General features: G+C 35.1%; 1 protein-coding gene across 1 annotated transcript in view; it reads left to right on the top strand.

Annotated features, from left to right (window-relative positions):
* Positions 1-22,617, top strand: part of Lrp6 (LDL receptor related protein 6) — a 180,430-nt gene that overhangs the window by 49,893 nt on the left and 107,920 nt on the right. Inside the window, exon 3 of the mRNA XM_026412107.2 lies at positions 9,729-9,926. Within this exon, the coding sequence (XP_026267892.1) occupies positions 9,729-9,926 (198 nt within the window). The remainder of the gene's footprint in view (positions 1-9,728; positions 9,927-22,617) is intronic.

Here is a 22,617-nt window from a genome sequence, read left to right on the forward strand (position 1 = left end):
TTGGAATATTGTCATCACTTCCAAAAGAAACTCTGTTCTCGTTAATAGGTTCTTTCCCTTCTCCCTTCCTTTTAGCCCTTAGCTAACATTAATCTACTCTCTGTCATGGATTCTGGACATTGCATAAAAATGGAATTGTACAATGTGTAACCTTTTGTGCCTAGTTTCAGTTATGGTGTTTTCATGGTAGGTTTATGCTATAGCATGTTTAAATACTTCATTCCTTTGGATAACCAAACAATATTCTGTCATATAGAAATATCACACTTTGTTCTTCCATTCATCAGTTGATCTTTTGTTTACATTCTTTGGCCATTATGAATAATTTTGCTGTGAACATTTGTGTACATGTTTTTTTGTGTGAGCATATTTTTTTTTTTTTTCAATTTTCTTGTGTGTTGTTGGACTGAGGTGCTCAGACCCTGGGAAACAGATTCGGGATCCTCGAAGGTGGAATAAGATGTGAGGCACAATTGGGATAGTAGACATGCTTTAGTTAGAGGCTGCAGCAGCCCCCCAGTCCCCTGAATCCTTCTATAGGCCTCTTTTATGTGCAGGCCAAACAAAGAAGGCACATTGCCAACAGGTTACATAAGTAAGTGTATGGCTCACAAGCAGATGTTTATGGCCTTGAGTACATATGCTGAATCAGGGTGTTTATGACCTTGGCTACATAATGAAAACATAGCTCACTGCAGTCCTCAGGAAGGGAGCCTAACTACAACCATCTTGAGACTACTTTACATGTGTATACCTGGAAATAGAATTGCTTGGTCATAGGGTGACTGTGTTCAACTTTTTTCCCCCTTTTAGTTATATTATTTTATGTGGAAAGTATTCCTGTGCTAAGTTTTTGTTTCTTCAGTTTCTTCTGGGATATCTTTTTCTTTTGTGTACCTCCCTCTTCTGGTTTAGGAACAATTTGTTTCTTTTTTGTGAGTATCATCTCAGTGTGGCAGAGGGAATTTATATATCGCTTAATTCAACTATGGAGCTCTGTTAAGTATGGTGGTACATCTTCAGTGCTTTTATTACCTGGGTATATATATGTGACCAGAGACTTCCCATCTAAACCCTTGAATTTAGAGTTACTCTGCATTTTTAAGCATATGCAGAAAAAAATTAGAACTTTTTTTGGACCACCAACAGCTCTACTGTTTGGGCTGGCACACCTACCAGGTCTACCATTGTAATGCCAGAATGACACACAATGCTTCTTTAAAGTGACATCTTTCAGATACTTGGTGGCATTTTGGACATGTATACCAGGGAAGTTTCATGATAAACATGAAGATTTAAATCTCCTGATTTGCATGATTTTGTAGGATTTTCAGTTTTGTCCATTGATTTCTCTGCCTGACCTTATGCTAGCTAATAGTACACTGTCTTGATTACTATGGCTTTGTGAAAGGTTTAGCATTTGGGAAGCTTGAATTCCTTTAGCTTTTTTAAGCTAAGAAAGCATTGTGAAGAAGCTGAGACAAATTAGAGTGTTATTATGTCAGATAAGAAGTTTGGGATTCATTCTGAAAAGTAAAGAAATTGCCTAATAAGATGGGGAAGGTACATAGTTGTGACAATCAATAATTTCAGAGCATTGTGGATAAAGATTGGGTTGAAAATTTAGTCAGCTTTTCATCACTGCGACAAAATCCGTGAGATAAACAGCTTACAAAGAGAAAAGATTTACTATGTCTCGCAAATTCAGTCCATTGTTGGTTGGCTGCATTGCTTTTGGTGCTATGGCAAGCCAGCATATCGTGATAGGGGATATGTGGTGGAGCAAAACTGCTTATTACCTCCTGGTAGAAAACCTTTGGCTTTCAAGCCAAAGAGAAACAGGAAAGAATTGGGGGTGAGGGGGCTTTCCCTGTATTTCCTTCAAGGGTGCCCCTAATGACCTAACTTTCTTCCAGTAGTCCTTACTTCCTAAAGGTTCCACCACCTCTCAATGACACCACAGGCTGGAGAGCAAGACTGAACACATTGCCTTTGGGGACCATTCAAGTTCCAAACTGTAGCAGAAGACTCGATGCAAGAAGCTGTTGTAATTTTCCATTACTTTATTGGGACTTGAGAAATTGATCCTCAATTATTTTTATTAAAATTTTTTTTTGTAGTTGTAGATGGGCAGCATGACTTTATTTTATTTGTTTAGTTTTATGTGGTGCTGAGAATCAAACCCACTGCCTCACAAGTTTGAGGCAAGTACTCTGCCACTGAGCTACAGCCCCAACCCTCAAGTAGTTTAAAGGAAAAAAAAAAAATTAAAACAGAGAGAGGTGACCATGTTTAAGAAACCTGTGTAACAAAATATTATATACGGATTTGTGAACAACTGTATGGTTATTCTACTTAACTTCATTGCAGAAACTAAAATCCAAGAATCATTCCAGCTCTCTTTTTCCTCACTCATTCGGTTAGCAGTTTTTTTTATTGTATCTTCTAAATATTCCCTTGGATTTGTCTCCACTTCTCAACTACCATTTATACTATCTTAAGGACCTTATATTTTTCATCTGAGTAAATGGTGTGATGGTGCATGCATGTAATCCCAGCTATTCAAGAAAGATGAAGCAGGAAGACCACAAGTTCAAGACCGGCCTGGGCAACTTAGTGGGACTCTGTTTCAAAAATAAAAAGGGATAGGGATGTAGTTCAGTGGTAGGGCACTTTCCTAGCTCAGAGCCCTGAGTTTGATCCCCTGAACTGGGAGAGGGGGAATACTATATTATTGTTTTCTAAAAGTTGTCTTTAAATCATTGTAAAACAAGATTACATAATGTTCATTGTACGGTAACAAGGGCACTTCCAAATGTGCAGGAAGTTACTCAGAAATTTTATCAGATATGGAGGTACCCCTATATCTGCCCCTCTTCCTTTGTTTGTGTTTAATTAAGAGAACACAGGTAGAACAAAGTGAGGTAAGAGTCTCTGTCTTGGCGAACAGCATAATTGCTTTGAAGATTTTGAAAAGAAGTAGTAATTGGGCAAATGTATTTGTTACACAAATAGTTTTTTTTCTTAGTCTGTTTTGCATGAATATGTTTGTTTTGATAACAGAATATTGAGGTTGGCTGATTTATAAAGAACAGAGACTTATTAAAGTTCAGGAGACTGGGAAATCCAGGATTGAAGAGCCTGCATCATATAGAAGGCCTTCTTTCTGCTTTAGCTATTGATGAAAGGTAGAAGTGCAGGTGAGTGTGAGAGCAAGATGGGGCTGGACTCACATTTATAACAACACCCCTCCTCCCAAGCAATGACATAATCCATTTATGAGGGCTCTGATCTTAAAACTTTAGCATCTCATTTAGCCCCCCCCCCCCCCCCCCCCCCCCCGCCCCACTGTTCCTTTGAGGATTAAGTTTCTATCACTTGAACTTCGGGAACCTTATCAGCTTCTTATAAGAAAAGCTAGATTTTTAATATCTGAAAAACTGTCTATGGAAATCTTAGTTTTAACTGATTGAGGGCATTATTAGTAATAAAAAACAGTATTGTTTTTATCAGACCATTTTTATTAAATTTGTTTGCTCCATAGTTTGCTATTTTTCCAAATCTCAAGGATCAGTGGGATTAACTTGTGATATTTGTTTCCCTCTGATGTCCTCCCTTTAAGTTTTTAAAATTAGAAACTGTTCATAAAATTGTTAACTTTATGCTTACTTATAAGCATGTAAGCAACTGCAAATAAAAATGGAGAAGAGTCATTTCCATATAATAAGAAAATTGTTTATTTTTTCTATGCTTACTTACAGAAATTGGCTCTGACAGAGGGGAAAAAGTTCTCATGAGTTAGAAATTTCAAATAAATTCTAAAGATTAGTCTTAGCATATTTTATGAAATGGAGTCTAGTCTCTTCAAAATGATTAAGCTTATGTATTTATTTTGCATGAATGTATGTTTGTTATGCTTAAGGACTTTACATTCTTACCATATATTGTAGTTCATTTATGAGATATCTGAAGATGGTAAGCTGACAGGGACCTTGGAATGGTACATTGTATCCCCCTGTTAGTAAAATGAAGCTTATTTTTACAGTGTAGGGGAATATTAGGCTTTACATGGAGGAAACATTTGTATGTAGTGTTCACAAATATTAACTGGAGTCTTTCTTTCTTTTAAAGGAAATTTTCTTGTTGAGTAAATTCTGCTTTGTCCTAAATTTTATCCCATGATATACTTGAATCCATCAGTTATTCTCTTAATTGTGACTTACTTTTGACAAGCTTGGTGCTTACCTCCTAATAGGAGCTTAGTAGTTTAAAAAAATTGAATAACATATCTTGGTGACTTATAAAATACTTGTCTTTTGTGGTTCTATGCCTCTTTAACTTTTTATATTTGTAACAAGTTTTTAACTTAATTAAATAACAAAATGGAAATCTTTGTTATTTATAGATGAAATTTACTAACTTTAAAATATTTTAGCAAATAAAAATACATCAGCAGGCTTCATTTACAAATTCTAAAATGTCTCAGTTTCGTTTATTGTAATTGCTTCTTTTATCTTGAGTATCAACCTTGAAGTAACATGATTTGTATTTTTTAGGGATGGATAAAATAGGGATTTAAGTTAGCTTTGGTGAGCAGTGGCATGCATATGCTTTTGTTTATTACTAAAATTCTTGTGAGGCTAATTCATCTGTAACAACATTTAATTTCACCACAAAGTAGACATTGAGTATTGAAAGTTAAATTCTTTCTTGGAAAAGATTAGTGACAATTGTGAAATTTACATAAATTACATTATACAAAGTAGAAAACAGCCCTTATTACATTTTCCATCTTGGAAGTGGGAACTATTTAAAAATTGCTTATGGTTTGTCCAGCTTTTAATGACAACATTTCAAACCTTGTATGATGTAATACCTTCATGCATGTTGCACATGAAGTGTCGAGTGTGGTTTAGTAATTTTTGAAGTGCTGGTTGCTTGAAAATACTGATAATTCATTTTGTGTATGTATAGAGAGAAAAGAATGGTGGCCAATGAATTGTGACTTGAGCTTGTTTTTACTTGTATTATTAAATTAAGATGAAAATTTACTTTAGTTCATTCTATTGGCATACACGTGCACACAAAACCATTTCACTGTTTCTGTCTGCCTGATGCTATGTATTTAACTGTGCATATTCCATCTTTCTTACAACATCTCCTGATTCTTCCTGTGCCCATTTCCTTGTGGATTGGGATGGAGTGAAAGGGAAGATTGTACATGGGAAATAAGAGTGCATGGAGAAGGACAAAGTCTGGGTTCATTTTTGCTTTTGGAAAAACATGTGCTGTGTCGATTATTTTGATGCGGTAGTAAGACCTGCTTTTTACCTTTGAGTTCTTCATAATTTATCTAAAAGGTTAATGAGTACCGTAGTGTAGCAAAACATGGTATGAAAGTACAGAGGAAGGAGTAAGTTCACTTTCTACAGTTGGGAAAAGCATTTACAGAAATGAAGTGAACTTTAAAATATTTTAGCAAATAAAAACACATCAGCAGGCTTTATTTACAAATTCTAAAATGTCTCAGTTTCATTTGTTGTAATTGCTTCTTTTATGTTGATATCAACCTAGAAGTAACATGATTTGTATTTTAAATTTAACTTTTAAAAATAGTCTCATTTCTTATTCATGTTTTAAGAAATTTTATCAAGATAAAATTCGTATGCAAAAAAATTTTGTTTATAGTTTAATGGGTCTTGATAAATAACTGCTTTTTATCACCTCACTCCAGGAAATTGCTTTAGTCCTTTTGAAGCCAGTCCTTGCTTTCACCCCAGTAACTGCCAATCTGAGTTTTATATTATAGATTTGTTTTGCTGATTCTAGAACTTTATGTAATGGAATCATGAAGTAGTCACTCTTGGGTCTGGTTTCTTTTGTTCAACATAATTTTAAAATCCATCCTGGTCAGTGTATGAATAAGTAGTCAGTTCTTTTCAATTGCTGAATAGTATTCTGTTTTATGAATATATCCAAGTTTATCTGTCTACCTATTTATGGACTTTTGTGTTGTTTCCAGTTTTGGGTTATTCTGAACGAAATTTCTGTGACTGTATATGTACAAGTCGTTATATGAACAAGTTTTTATTTCTATTGGATAAATATTTAAGAGTGGAATTGTTAGTTGGCAGAGTAAGGGTATGTTTAACTTTGTAAGAAATTATAAAATGTTTTCCAAAGTGGTTATTATTATAATAGCAGTGTATGAGCATTCTGGTAGCTCAATTCTTACCAATACTTAGTATTGTTAACTTTCTTAACCTAGTTGATGTGAAATGATATCTTACTTTGATTTTAATTTGCATTTCTCTATTAATTATTGAAGTTGAACATCATTGTATGTGCTAATTGGCCATTCATATATCTTCTATTTTAAACATCTATTCAAATCTTTACCCATTTAAAAAGGTGTAATATATATATATTTCATTTTTACCTTTTGATGGAAACTTCTGAATTTAGACAAATGCATATATTTGAATAATTACCACCAAAATTAAGCTATAGAATAATTCCATGCTTGTTCTCCCCCATTGATTATTTTCCTTTTGACATCTATTTTTTTCTGCCTATGCCTTAGGTAACCACTGATTCTTTTTCTGACTGTAGTTTTGTCTTTTCCAGAATGTCATATAAATGGATCATATAGCATGTAGCTCTTTAAATGCTGGAGAGGTTGTAGAGAAAAAGGAACTTTAACATTGTTGGTAGGACTGTAAATTAGTACAGCCACTATGGAAATCATTGTGGAGTTTCCTCAAAAGGCTGCGTATGGAACCGCCATGTGATCCAGCTATATCATTCGTCGGTATTTATCCTGAAGAATTAAAGTCCTCATTCTACAGTGATATATGCATTCCCATGTTTATAGCATCACATTTCACTATAGCCAAACTATGTCAGCCTAGGTGTCTATCAGGGGATGAATGGATAAAGAAAATGTGGTTAATATACACCATGGAGTGTTATTCAGGCATAAAGAAAAATGAAATTTTATCATTTCCAGAAATATGGGTGAAACTAGAGACCCTTATGCTATTGTGTATTCTTGTTTAGTGACTTATCTGTACTAATTCTGTTGTATATGTGTGCTCAATGTGCTGTCTCTAAATTCATTGCTTGTATTTTCTTCTTTTAAAATACTTTTATGCCTGATTTTTACATGTTGCCCTTATATCTCTCTTGTCTGAGTGGTTAGTTGATGACTGAGTAAAAGTTATTGTTAAAAAAATATTGGGCCAGTAAAAATATTGGGTCTTTGGATTGTGGAATATTTAAAAATTCTAAGCCGTTTGAAGTTTGTCTCACATTTAGCCAGATCAGCTTGCGAGTGTTCTTTCTGGCATCTTTTGAGAAGGAGCAGCCATGTACATACATACAGCCTTCCTGACCACCAAAGAATTATACTTCACTTAACAAGGCTCTCTGTCTCTTTCCTAGGACCTTCATGTTAAATTTCCAGTTTGTCTGCTGGAAATTTTGTTGCCTGTCCCAGCCAGTGTCCCTGGGATAACAGACTGCCCTGACTGTCTATACTCTTGCTTTTGACAACATTGCTAGGCATAATTTTTTTTTCATGGTTCATCCTTAATAAAGTCATCCCTTCTTGTAAGGCAGAGTAACTGTAGTTCTCATGGCTTGCCATATCTATGTAAGGTAGAATTTTTTTTTGCCATAAATTGACATTATTGGTAGGGATGCAGTTAGCTCTTAGCTAAAATATCACAGTTCTGGAGCTTTATTAGATTTTCCTTGAATACATATTCCTCCTTTTATCAATTTTCTGAGATTTTAGTTATTTTTGGCAGTGTTGTCCTATTTTTTCATTACTTTTAGGTCAGAGGATTTATGGAGTTTCTCACAGAAACTCTTGAAGCCACAGTGTCTCTGTGTTCTTGTTAGTCTCCATTCAGTCATTCTCACATTGCAGCAAGTACACCTCCCTACCTGCAAAACAAAGCCAGTCATTTCATCTTCAATTTTAAAAGTGTTTAAGTGTCTTCATGCTGCTCTCAAAATAAACTTCCCAAATTATAACATGGTCTGGCCTGCTTTCCTATATAGTTTTATCTTATGTAAATGTACTCATTTTTATCCTGTATTCTAGACTGTATCCAGTCAGTAGCCTCAATTTAAGGAGCACTTTGCTTTCTGTTCCTTAAAAGTCCAGGCTCTGACCTATGTCATTAGTATTGACTTTTCATCCTGAGGAATATAGGTTTGGCTTTCTAGTCCCCATTTGTTAACCATGACTTTGAGGAATACACTTTTTAAAAAAATTTTCTTATATGAAATGTGATGATGAGTAATAGTCCATAAAGTTGTAAGGCTTAATTGAGGAAATATATGTAAAGCTATTAGCACAGTACCTTGTATCTGGAAGGTATTTTTGTTCCCCACTTGATGTTCTCCTCCCAGTCTTTTTGAATAAGCAGTTTATATGAAATAGTAGAGATTTCAGTGTGCTTAAGTAAAATTAATCCATTATCACCAGGCTATCAATTATTTCAAAGTTAAGCCTGTATTTCACTCTGCGCTCTAACACATTTTAGAAACTCATTACTCCTAGTTCATAGCACCCTCTTATCTTTTTTGGAAATAATACTTTTTAAAAATTTAAAAATTTGTTTTAATTAGTTATACATGACAGTGAATGCATTTATGCACTTTGATATACATAGATGGGATATAATTTCTCATTTTTCTGAGTATACATGTTGCAGAATCATATTGGTCATGCAATCACATATATACATACAATAATAATGTCTGTTTCATTCCACTGGAAATACACTTTAAAGTATTACAGAGTGTTTCCTTTATATCAAAGAAGAAATTGTTTCTTCCCTGTATTGAGACTGTTAAGCTCTTTAATTTTTTATTTTGAAAAAAATTTTAATTTTGTACACAAAAAAAGTAAATCAGTGAATTCCTGTAGATAACAACTATAGACAATTAGCGCATTTAAACATTTAACATTAATATAGTAGTACTGTATGATTTGATATTCCGCCAATTTTGTCTTTTCCCCCAATGTCCTTAGAATTTCCCCCCACCTTATTAGTCCATGTTGGCTTGATGTGCACTTCATATAGTTACCATATTTCTTTATTCTACTCCAGTCTGTATTGTTTCCTCAGCCTTTGATTTTCATGGTGTTGTTTTGTAGAATACACCTTGAGTATTTTCCTCATAATTTTATTTATATGATGTACTTTTAGGCAGCAACAATAGATAAGAGATTTATATAAGATTCCATGTTCTTGTCAGTGTATCACATTAAAAGATTTATGCTGCTGTTTTAATCTCCATTGGTGTTGTTAATGTAGATAACCTTTTTAATAATCTCCATTGGTAGTGTTATGTTAATGTAGATGACCTTTTTATGTTAGTATACCAGGTTTGTCTAAAGGTATCATTTTCTCCTTTGTTATTAATAAGTAACCTGTGGGGAGACACATTGAGATAGTATGAATATTCTTTATCCTCTTAAATTTTGATCCAGTGGTTTTTTTTTTTTGTTTGTTTTTTGCAAACTTTGATGATGCTTGTCTGAAACGGGTATTACTGTGGTAGTTACAAAAAGGTTACTAAAATTAAAAAAAATTCTTGAGGTTTTAGGTTTACTATTCTCTGGAGAGCTTTCTTTATCTAGTAGTGTTAATTACAGAATATTTTTTTGTTATTTGTTTATATCATGGTTTTAATTGTTTTATTACCTTTAGGTTCATGTACTGGACAGACTGGGGAGAAGTGCCAAAGATAGAACGTGCTGGAATGGATGGCTCAAATCGTTTCATTATAATAAACACTGAAATTTACTGGCCAAATGGACTGACTTTGGATTATGAGGAACGGAAGCTTTATTGGGCAGATGCAAAACTTAATTTCATCCACAAATCAGATCTGGATGGAACAAATAGGTAAGATTATTATATTAGGCTCTTTTTTTTTAAATGTAAGAAAACTCTATGTTGGCTTGATATATAGTAACCAAAGTATAAAGCCTAATTTTCTTTTTGGCTAAGTGTTGGGGAGGAAGAATAGACTTTTAGTTTTTTAAAAAGTAATTACAGCTGGGTGTGGTGGTGTATGCCTGTTATCCCAGCGGTTTGAGAGGCCGAGATAGGGGGATTTCGAGTTCAAAGCCAGTCTCAGCAAAAAGCAAGGTGCTAAGCAACTCAGTGAGACCCTATTTCTAAATAAATACAAAAAGGGCTGGGGATGTGGTTCAGTGGTTAAGTGCCCCAGGTTCAATCCCTAAAACTCACCCAAAAAAGTAATTGCATTTTCCATTCACAGATTATATTTTCTCCTTCCTTGCTGTGATTGACTTAGAAGTGGTTTTCAACTGGGGATAGTAGTATCTCTACTCCATCCCAGGATATTTGGAAGTGGTGAAGAATTTTGGTTAACCCACTGCCTTGGCGTGTTAGCAGCATTTTAGTTCTTGGAGAACTAGGGTTGCTGAACATACTGCAACGTGCTGGACATAAAAGCAACAAAGAATTGTTTACTTAAAATTAGCAGTAGATTCTTCAAGTACTATTTATGGAAGTTTGCTTGACAAGACTCTATATGAGAACAGGGTGTCTTAAGTTTGTTTTCGTTACTGTAACAAGAATATCTGAGGGCTGGGGATGTGGCTCAAGCTGTAGCGCGCTTGCCTGGCTTGTGTGGGGCCCGGGTTCGATCCTCAGCACCACATACAAAAAAAAAAAAAAAAAAAAAAAAAAAAAAACCAAACCAAAAGATGTTGTGTCCGCCGAAAACTAAAAAATAAGCATTAAAAAATTCTCTCTCTTAAAAAAAAAAAAAAGAATACCTGAGACTAGGTAATTTATAAAGAAAAGAGGTTTATGTCAGGCACGGTGATGCATGCCTATATTCTCAGCTACTTGGGAGGCTAAGGCAGGAGGTTCACAAATTCAAGGGCAGCCTATCTCAAAAAGGGTTGGGCATGTACTAAGTGGCAGAGCACCTGCCTAGCAAAATTAAAGTTGTGGATTTAAAGGCCCAGTACACCCCCCACCCCCCAAAGTTTATATTTGCTCATGGTTCTGAAGACTGAGAAGTTCAAGATTAGGCAGTCATGTCTGGTGAGCACTTCATGCTATAACATGTCAGGAAAAGCAGAAGATCAAGCAGGCATGTACCGCAGAGGTGAAGGTCCAAAGGGAGCACAGATGGCTTTATAACAACCTGTTCTTATGATAACTGATTCATTCTGGGAACTATAAATCTCTTCTTAAAGAGCCTCCAGTGATTCAAACACTTCTTAAAGACTCACCCTCTTGTTACTGTTACTTTGCCAGTTAAATTTCATCTGAATTTGGGTGGGGACAAACCACATCCAAACTGCAGGCATTAACCAACTTTTTCTGTGAGGGTCTTATGATCCCTGGTTTAGCTTATTGTGCTACCCATAGTTTGAGAGGACCTATAGGTAATGCATAAGGGAATAGGTGTGGCTATGTCCCAGTAAAGCTGTAGTTATAAAATGGATAGTAAGCCTCTGGGCTGAAGTTCAGTGACCCCTGGATTAAGAGAAAGACCTACTGCATGCATCATATATTCCAGTTATCCCTAGGAAGACAAAGTCTGTAATACAGATACATGGAATTTCTTCTTAGATCACATTTAGGTTTTAATGACATTTTATATTTACTTTCTTGTGTTTGATCATGTGAGTTTTTGATGGTCTTTCTAACATTCTATCAGAGGTGAGTCTGAGGTAGTTGAAGGATTATTCAAACTGTAAACTTTTGTAAATTCTCTGAGTTATGAAAAGTTTAAAAACTTTAATCAAATTAGTCTTTCGTTATCATGAAGTTTTTTGGCTCATTTCAAAAAAGTGAAATAACCTATAGCCTGATGATTTAAAGAACTAAAAATAAATGTAAAAAAGTACATTTATGATGTTGCTCAGTGGTTAAGCACCCTTGAGTTAACTCCCTGGTACCCCCCAAACAAACAAACCCCCCAAAACCAACATTTATGAGGGCTGGGGTTGTGGCTCAGTGGTAGAGTGCTTGCCTAGCATGTGTGAAGCACTGGGTTTGATCCTCAGCACCACATAAAAAAATAAACAAACAAAAATAAGGGTATTGTATCTAAAACTTTAAAAAAAAAAAAAAGAGTGCAGGTTGTTATAAAGCCTGTGCCTTCTTTGGGCCTTCATTTATGATTAATTAATTAAGCAGTTGTGTTTCCACTTCAAATTTGGTCATAAGAGATTCTAGGAAGAGGGATATTACTTTGTCGTCGTCGTCGTCGTTGCTGCTGCTTTTATTTTTAAAGGAAGATTGACATACTAGGTACGAAACCATATTTATAAAAATGACTATAAAACTAGTGTCAGGCATTAGAAATACAAACAGATAAGGAAGGTCATGCCACCAACAGCCACAAGACCTCCATGGTATTATTCTCTGCAGGAGTGAGCAAATAGAATTAATAGGGTATCTCATAGGACTTGGAAGTGGGGGAATGTCAAAACAGCTTCAACTATTTGCTGGATGATGTGGTGACCTATTTTTAAAAGTGGTAATTTATAAAGAAAATTTATAAAGAAATGGAAAGGTATGTGGTTTTCCAGTGTAATATCAGGCACGTGTAGTATGTTCATGGTAAAAACAAAAGAATCTAGTATGGCCTGCTCCAGTGAACTCTCAAAATATGTGTGGCAGACCTCTCATCCAGAGCAGGGTACCACAACGAGCAAAAATCAACAATGCTTATTTTCTAAGAACTCCTAGCTTTTTTGTCACTGTGACTAAAATACTTGAGAAGAACAACTTAGAAGAGGAAAAGTTAATTTGGGGCTTTTGGTTTCAGAAGTTTCAGTCCATAGATAGCAGTCTCCATTGCTCTGGGCCCAAGATGAGGTAGCATAACATGGTGAAAGGACTAAGTGAAGGAAAGTTGCTCAGCTAATGGTGGAGTCAGGAAGTAGAGAGAGCAAGGGAAGGAGAGTGACAGACAAACAAAACACAGATTGAGTTGGAGGAAAGGGGAAGAGGACGTAGGAAAGATATACGCTTCTAGGGCATAACCTAAGTGACCACCTCCTCTACCTACGCCCCATCTGCCTATAGTTTCCAACCCAACAGTCCATTAAAACTAGGATGGACTAATTAGGTTACAGCTCTCATAATTCAGTCATTTCATCTCTGAATATTCTTGCATTAACAGGAGCTTTCGGGGATACCTTATCCAAACTATAACACCAAGCTATCATATTTTTTGGTTTTCCTATATTTTTTTATTGGTACATTATACATAATGGTAAGATTCGTTGTTACATATTTGTACATGCACAATATTTTGGCCAATATTATTCCCCTTTTCCTCCCTTTCCCTGACTCTGGGGCCTTTACTGATTTCCCTTCGATTTTCATGGGATGTCTCCCACCTTTCCTTTCCATTTTCCTCTCTAGTTTCCACATTAAAAAAAAGAAAAAAAAAAGATCCTTGACTTTCTGAGTTCGGCTTCTTTTGCTTAACATAATGTTCTCAAGTTCCATCAATTTTTCATTCATTATGTCTAAATAAAACTCCATTGTACATAGATACCACATTTTCTTTATCCATTTATCTGTTGATGACCTAGGCTGGTTTCATAGTTTGGCTGTTATGAATTGTGCTTCTGTAAACATGCGTATGTGTGTATAACTGTAGTATGATGACTTTAATTCTTTAGGACAAATACTGAGGAGTAGTATATCAAGCTATAATATTTTTGATTATTATGTGAGAAAACAGGAATAGATTTTATGCAGTTAGGAAAACCACCTTAAATACCACTTTCTTCTGAAAGTTCAGGAAAACTAATTGTTCACAGTTATGAGAATCAAATAAATATCAGGATAAAGTCTCATTAAAAGTTACTGCAAAGGAAAAAAGAGTGAGGAACAGAATATAGCCCAGTTGGTAGAGTGCTTGCCTCTCATGCAAAAGGCCCTAGGTTCAATCCCTAGCTACACACACACACACACACACACACACACACACACACGCACACAACACCCCCCCCCAAAAAAAAAAAAAAAAAAACATTTAACTGTAGATTCACCTGTCTCACATTTGCCGGGTTCAGTGGCGCTCACCTGTAATTCAGTGGCTTGGGAGGCTGAGGCAGGAAGATCATGAGTTCAAAGCCAGCCTCAGCAATGGCGAGGCACTGTCTCTAAATAAAATACAAAATAGGGCTGGGGATGTGGCTCAGTGGTCGAGTGCCCCTGAGTTCAATCCCCAGTACCAAAACAAAATACCCCCCACCCTAACCCCTAGAAAAACATGACCTTGGGGCTGGGATTGTGGCTCAGCAATAGAGCGCTTGCCTAGCATGTTTGAGGCAGTGGGTTCTATCCTGAGCACCACATAAATACATACATACATACATATATGATATTGTGTCCATCTACAACTTAAAAAAAATAAAAAAGGAAGACATAAACTTAAAAGAGATTAAACTTTTCTTCCAAAATGTGAGTTTTGTCATCTCCTTTCTCAGCTTTTCTGATTTTATGTTCTTCCATATGTGTTTCTGGTTTCTCACCAACTTTTGGCATATTTTATTTTTTTATTCCCATATTTTTATTGGTATATTACAATTGTATATAATAAGAAGACTTGTTATATATTCATACATGCAAACAATATAATAATATAATTTGGTCATTATGGTTCCCCAGTATCTCCTCTGGTCTCCCTTCTACTTAATGAGATACTTTCCCTTTTTTTTTCTGTAGCTTTCATACATGAAAGACAACACATGACCCTTGACTTTCTCAGTTTGGCTTATTTTGTTTAACATAATGCTTTCAATTTTTATCCGTTTTTCTGCTAATGACATAATGTGTTCTTCTTTATGGATGAATAGAACTTCATTGTGTATGATATTAAAAAAAAAATAAGGGCTAGGGTTATGGCTCAGCGGTAGTGTGGAGAGCTACCCGTTGCCCTTGGGATGAGCTTTCAGGGCTACCCCCTACCTCACCCCACCACCCCGTCCCTCTGGAGCTATGGAGGTACCTGTCTAGCACACCTGGGAAAGCTGTACAAAGCAAGTGGCCTTTACCTTTGCTCAGCAAAGGAACCTGCTTCAAGATGGACAACCCTCTGAAACCTGATTCCCTTTGCCTTATTTGGTGAAGAACATTCCATCCGACCTCCTTTTCTGTGTCCCTCTTATAAAAAATAAAGAGAATCCAGGTGCATGCTCTCTTGCACTGGAGCTGACTCTTGGGGTCACTGAGCCGAGCTGTCCTGCCTTAGAAATTTATGTTCATGTACTGCGAGGTTTCTTCGCCATTTTCTTAGTTATTGATACAGCCAGCTCCTTTGAACCCAGTTCATACCACCGTTCAGCCGGCTGGTGATAGGGGTAGAGTGCTCGCCTGGTACACATGAGGTACTGGGTTCTATCCTTGGCAACACAAAAAAATAAAATAAAGATTATTGTGTCCACCTACAACTAAAAAACAAATATTAAAAAAAAATGAAATCAAAGCTCCATTGTGTAAATATTTCACATTTTCTTTATTCATCCATCCACTGATAGCTAACTATACTGGTTCCATAATTTGGCTATTGTGAATTGTGATGTCATAAACAGGGTATTCATGTATTGCTATAGTATGCTGACTTTAATTCTTCAGGATAAATATGGAGAAGTGGTATATAGTTGGGTCATATGATGGTTCCATTCTTAGTCTTTTGTGGAACCTCCATACTAATCTCTGTAGTGGTACTAATTTATAATCCCACCAACACTGTGAAAGTGTTCCCTTTGCCCCACATCCTCTTCAACGTTTACTACTGTTTGTATTCTTCATTGCCCCACATCCTCTTCAACATTTACTACTGTTTGTATTCTTCATGACTCCTATTCTAACAGGAGTGAAATGATATCTCAGTGTAGTTTTGATTTGCATTTCCTTAATTGCTAAAAATGTTGAATATTTTTTCATATATTTGTTGGCCATTTTCATTTCTTCTTTTGAGAAATGTTTGCTTAGTTCATTTGCCCATTTATTGATTGGGTTACTACTTGTTCTTTTGGTGGTAAACTTGAGGTTTTTAAGTATTCTGGTTATTAATCCTGTCAGAAGAATAGTTAGTTAGCAAAAGCTTTTCTGCTCTTCTTTAGGATCTCTCTTCATATTCTTGTTGCTGCTTTTGCTGTGCAGCATCTTTTTAATTTGATGTTATCCCATTTTTTTATTCTTGGTGGTATTTGCTGAACTTTAAGAGTCCTGTTGAGGAAGTTGTTGCCTGTGCCTATATGCTGGAGTGTTTGCCCCACATTTTCTTCTAGGAGTTGCAAAATTTCTGGTCTAATTCTTAGGCCTTTGATTCATTTTGGATTGAATCAAATATGATTGATAGGGAGCTGGTCTCATTCTTCATATTGATAACCAGTTTTCCCAATACCATTTGTTAAAAAGGCTGTCTATCCTTCAGCATTTTTTTGGGGGGGGGCACCTTTGTCAAAGATTAGATGACTTTATTTATCTCTGTGTGTTTGTTTATCTCTGTGTCTTCTATTCTGTTCCATTTGTCTATGTGTCTGTTTTTATGTAAGTACCATGCAGTTTTTGTTGTTATAACTCTGTAGTGTAATTTGAAGCCAGGTATTACAATGCCTTCAGCATTGCTTTATTGGCATAGAATTTCTTTGGCTTTTCTAAATCTTTGGTTCTTCCACATGAGTACTGTTTTTTTCTAGTTTTATGAAGAATGTCACTGGTAATTTGATGGGGATTGAATTGCAACTATATACTGCTTTTTTTCCCTTTTAATCTACTGTGAGTGAGATTGTTTTCCTGATTTCTTTTTCAGCAAATTTATTATTGGTATATTGTAAAGCTGTTGATTTTTATATGTTGATATTGTATCCTGCTGAATTTGTTGATTAGCTCTGGCAGTCTGTGGAGGTTTTTGGATCTTGTAGGGTCATATTGATTATTTGTCCTCTTCCTTCTTTGTTTTTATCTCTTTTATTTCTTCCTTTTACCTAATCACTGTGGCTTGTATTATATTGAACAGAGGCAGTGAGAATGAACATGGCTTCTCTTGTTCTATATTTTACAGTAAATGCTTTCATTTTTTCCTCACTTACTATGATTTGGCTTTGAGTTTGTCATAAATAACTTTTATGATGTTGAAGTAAGTTCCTTTTCTCCCTAGTTTGCTCAGTGTTTATATATAAACCATATAGTTTCGAGTTTTTCTTGTCTCCCCCCCCCCCAATTTCAGTCTGTATGATAAGGTACATGGAGTTATATAATTTTTTCCCCTGTATCTACTAGGAGTTGTTTTGTGGCCTTATGGTTTTAGAGAATGTCCATGAGCATCTGAGAAAAAAGTGAATTCAGCAGTTGTTAAATGAAATATTCTACAGATATCTATTAAGTTCGTTGGATTTATAATGTTTTTTAGGTCTGAAGAGTGTTTTTGAGAGAGGTGTGTTGAAATGTCCTAATATTGATCTAGGATCTGCATTTTTAAGGCTAGAAGTGTCTGTTTTATGTAATTAGGTGTACTGATGTTTGTGGCATAAATATTTACTATCATGATATCTTGTTGGATTGTTCCCTTTACTAGTAAGAAGTGATTTTTCTTTTTTGTCTCTTGATTAATTTTGGCTTAAAGTCTGGTTTGTTGAACATGAGAATAGCTACTTCTGCTTTTTTGGGGGTGCCATTTATATAGCATATCATTTTCCATCCTTTGATTTTCAGCCTGATTTCTTGAAAACAATATATAGTTGGGTTTTATTTCTTCTTAATTCATCCTACCAGCCTATGTCTTTCAGTTGAGGAGTTGATATCATTTGCATTCAGAGTTATGGTAGAGAGCTGTTTATTAATTCCTGCATTTTGATTTATTTCTAATGTTTAATTTGGTCTTTTTTTGTTTAGCTACTTTTCAAATGAAATTTGTGTACATACGAGCTCTGGAATTTGTTTTTGATTTCTTCCTGTGTGTAGTATTTAAGTGTTTTCTTTAGTGCTGGCTTAGTAGTTACAAATTCTTTTAGTTTCTCCTTATTTTGGTATGTTTTTATTTCTTCTTTCAGCAATTGCTGGGTATTGTGATGTGGTTGACAGATCCTTTCTTTCAAGGCTTGGAACACATTCTAAATCTTTCTAGATTTTACTTTGTGCTGGGAATTCAGAAGTAATTCTGATGGGCTTGCCTCTAAATGTGATCTAATGTTTTTCTCTTGAGACTTTTAAAATTAAAAATCTATCCTGCTCTGGACATTAGGCATTTTAATTACATGTTGTTTTGTGATTCTTTTTTACACTTGTGTATTTGGGGTTCTGCTTGCTTCTTGTTTCTAGGTCTATCTCATTCCCAAGATTTGGAAAATTTTTGTTATTAGTTCTCTGAAGAGGTTATTCATGTCATTACTCTGTGTCTGATGGCCCTCTTCAACTCTTGAGTTTGGCTTCTTGATGTTGTGTCAGAGTTCTTGTATATTGTAAACATGTTTGCTTATTTTCTTTAAATCTGCCCAAATATTCAAAGTTGGCCACTTTGTCTTCCAGCTCTGAGATTCTGTTTTCAGCATGGTCTACTCTATTAGAGGGACTATCAACTGATTTTTTTTTTTTTTTTTATTGTGCCTTTCATTTCCAAGGATTCTTTGTTTACTGAGGAATTTCCCATTTATATCCTATACTGACTACTTTAGTCATTTAGTTTTTCTGTGTTCTTGAATTCAATGATTATTTTTATAATCATTGTTTTGAATTTTTTGTTGTATTTCATTTGCTTTAATATCTTTGAAGTCAGTTGCTTGTAAATTATGAACTTTAGGAAGTGTTATGTTATCTGTTTTTTTCATATTTGTTGTATTCCTGTGTTGGGTTTTGTGTGTCTGTTGGGTTCTCTTCAACTTTTCTATTTTAAGAGCATAGCCTTCTCTTGTCGAAGTGATCCCGTCTCTGGAATATCAATTACTGTCAGTTTTTAAATATATTTCCAAGTGAATTTTGTAGTATAGTTTCTCTACTAATTCTTTGATAATGATTTGACATAGTGTATATTAATTACATGAGAACTTAAGAATCTCACTTTTTCTGTAGGTCTCATGAGTGTGGTCCTTTTTGTAGATCAGGAAGTTGTGTTGTGTACAGCAGCAACAATAAGTAGTACTGAGCCAGATGTGGCATTAAACAACAGGAGTCAGTTATGCCATCTATAGTCCCAATCGCCACAACAACATGACTGATAGTATATACATATTTCTGAAAGATTGTAAAATATAATTCAATAAGAGAAAGGAAAATGGGGTAGGAAGCCCTGAAAGAAAGGAACTGTCAGCCAGATCACAGTAACCAGCAATGTCGTACCTCAGAATACAGGAAGAAATAAAAACCTACCAAAATAAGGAGAAACTAAAAGAATTTGTGAAAGTTTTGAATATTTCAAATTGGAAAGCAAAACTGATATAAAGTAGGAAGAGAAAAAGCCAAATAAGGGAAGCTAAAAGAGAGAAACAGGGCTAGGGCTGTAGCTCAGTGGCAGATGCTTAGTATGTGTGAGGTACTGGATTTGATCCTCAGCACCACATTAAAAAAAAATAAATAAAATAAAGACATCCTGTCCATACACAACTACAAAAAAAAGTTAAAAAAAAGAATAAGAGAATTATTAAAAGGAGAAGAATGGAGAGAAAGAGTGTGATAAGAGAAACCAAAGGGGGGAAAAACAAAATATCCTAACCCACAAAAAAAAAGTAACAGATAAAAAATGATAAAAATATAAAACAAGGGCTGGGGTTGTGGCTCAGTGGTAGAGCACTTGCCTAGCATCTGTGAGGCACTGGGTTTGATTCTCAGCACCACGTGTAAATAAAACAAATGTATTTTATTCACAAAACCATAAGCAAGGCAAGAACACGCAAACACATAATTCTTAATGAAAAATGGAAGAATTATTTCTTTCATTGAATAAAATAAAAGTCCATCAACATCTAATTATATGTGTATATGTATATAAAACAAATATATTTTATTCACAAAATCCCAAGCAAAGCAATTACACACACATATAATTCTTAATGAAAAATGGAAGAATTATTTCTACTTTGGTGGTCAAAACTGTTGACAAGGATGGATGTTCACTGTTGTAAAGACTGTCCGTTCTGTTTCTTCTTTGGCTGTGTACCCCTTTAGAGAGCAAGTACTGGGATTATTAAACCTTTCCTCTTTTTATGTTGCTCACCAAGTTGACAGCTGGAAATAAAGTTCCTTGAAATAACTCTCTGCTTCCCTTCCCATTGATACAAGATAGGATGGAATAGGAAGTACTCTTGATTAGAATTTTGCCCAGATAGACTAGATCAGTGCACTGACAGGGCTGAGTTAATGTACAGTTCTAAAAGGGGAATTCTGGTGGCTGGTGTTTAGCTCTGATGACCTTTGGGACTTGATTCATGATATCTTTGGAGAGATTAGATCAACACCCTCCTCAGTCGGGTGAATTCTGGTCACTGCTGGATCTCTGAATCTTAGGTGCCTCTCAAGAATTTCACTTTAGTAGCCAATCCTCCACAGGTCTTGTACACTCTACCACTCACAAATATGGTCTTTCCAGGCTTAATTCCTGAGTGTGTAATCGCACACACTTGTTCAGTTTCCCCACTTTCTTTGGCTGGTTTTGTGAGCTACAAGACTCATAAAGAAAACATGTTGTTCTCTGACTTAAATTCTCTGGGCACAATCTTCTCTGTACCTGTTTCAGTTACAATCTGCTGAGTATACCCTAAACCATACAGTAGGCTCTTGCCAGCGCAGTATACAGTGTTTGCTGTGATTTCCTGGTGTCCCACAGCTGCAAGCTGCAGTATGGCTTCCTCAAGAGGGGGTCTCATCTCTTGTTTGCCAGTTGGAAAACAGGGCACTTTTTTTTTTTTATACATCAGCCTCTGGTTCTGCTAAGTACAGTCAGCTTTTCTGATTTGCAGGTTTTTCTGTGCTGTATTTGTACATTATTTTTCTCTCTGTTTGTGTCCCTCCCCTCTCTGGTGAACTGGCACTGTGGGTTGGTCTGTGATGTCCTCATTTTTGTCCTCTGTTCTAAGCACTCAACTTCCTGTTTTTGAATCTGACCATTTGATACTGATTTCAGGGAATTTTCTCTGACACCCATTTTGCTGAGAATTTTGAGCCATGGGAGCAACTAGAAACCTCAGCCTTCCTCTAATCCATCATTTTATATATCCCTGTCTGGGAGGCTTTAAAAAATATTCTTTAGTATTATACATACAAAATCATGTTATCTGTGATTAATGGCAATTTATTTCTTCCTTTTTCATTCTGAATGCCTTCTTTTCTTGCTTGATTGCATTGGCTAGAACTCTTGTAAAATATTGTTCCTTTCCATCCAAATCTTTGGGAAAAGCATTCAATTATTTTTTGCCATTAGACATAATGCTAGCTGTAGTTTTTTTGTGGCAGGCTTTCATCAGAATTGATGCCTGGATTGGGGGGAAGATTGTAAATTACTAATTTATTTGCTTTATTTGTATAGATCTGTTCAGATATTTTTAAAATTTCTTCTTGAATCAGTTTCAATTGTTTTTTTCTAGGAATATTTTATTTCATATGAATTGTCCAATTTGTTGCCATAAAATTGTCCCTGGTATCCCTTGTATGATTCTTTTAATTTGTGTAAATTGATGGTGATGTTCCTCTGTTATTCATAATTTATTTGGTTTTCACAGTAGTGTCTTAGCTTTTTACTTGGTCACTATAGCTAAGGGGTTGTCCATTTTATTAATCTTTTCAAAGAACCAACTTTGAGTTTTATTGATTTTTTTTCTCTATATTTTTCTGTTTTGTGATTGGCATCTTGATGTTTTTGTTTTCCCCCTATGCTTGCTTTGGATTTAGTTTATTCTTTGATAGGTTCTCAAAGTCAAGCAGGTTGAAAGAAGATTTATTTGAGATCCATCTTCTACAATAGGCACTTACATTCTATAAATTTATCCCTAATTACTGCTTTGGAGGTAGTCCATAAAATTTTATATTTTTGTTTTCTTTTAGCTCAAAACTTAAATTTTTTTTTCTGTGACTGATTGCTTATTTCCAAATCCAAGGAAAAATTTGGAAAATATAGAATTTAGAAAAGAATTTGATTTTCTAAATTTCCATCTGCTGTTGATTTCTTAATGAATTCCATTTGGGTCAGAGAACATGCTTTGTATAATTTCAGTCTTTTGAAATTAATTCTGTGAGCTAGTATGTGGTCTGTCCTGGATAAAGTTCCATGCATACTTGAGAAAGATTTTAAGTCTCTTGTTGGTTGGAGTGTGCTGTAGATGCTAGGCTATGATGTTAATGTTAGGTTAATATTGTTCACATTTTCTATATCCTTGATAATTTTTTGTCTATTTGTCCTTTTCTTTAATGAGAATAGGGTGTTAACATCTTTAGCTGTATTTTTGAACTGTTTTCCTTTTTCCATTCTGAAATGTTTTGCTTCATTGTACTGGGGCTCTGTTTTTAGATGTATATGTGTTGGCAATTATATTTTCCTGATGATTTGATTCTTTGACATAAAATAGCTTTTTTTTTTTACCTCTAATAATACTTT

The sequence above is a fragment of the Urocitellus parryii genome, chromosome 5 (genome assembly GCF_045843805.1).
Source record: "Urocitellus parryii isolate mUroPar1 chromosome 5, mUroPar1.hap1, whole genome shotgun sequence".
NCBI lineage: Eukaryota > Metazoa > Chordata > Mammalia > Rodentia > Sciuridae > Urocitellus > Urocitellus parryii.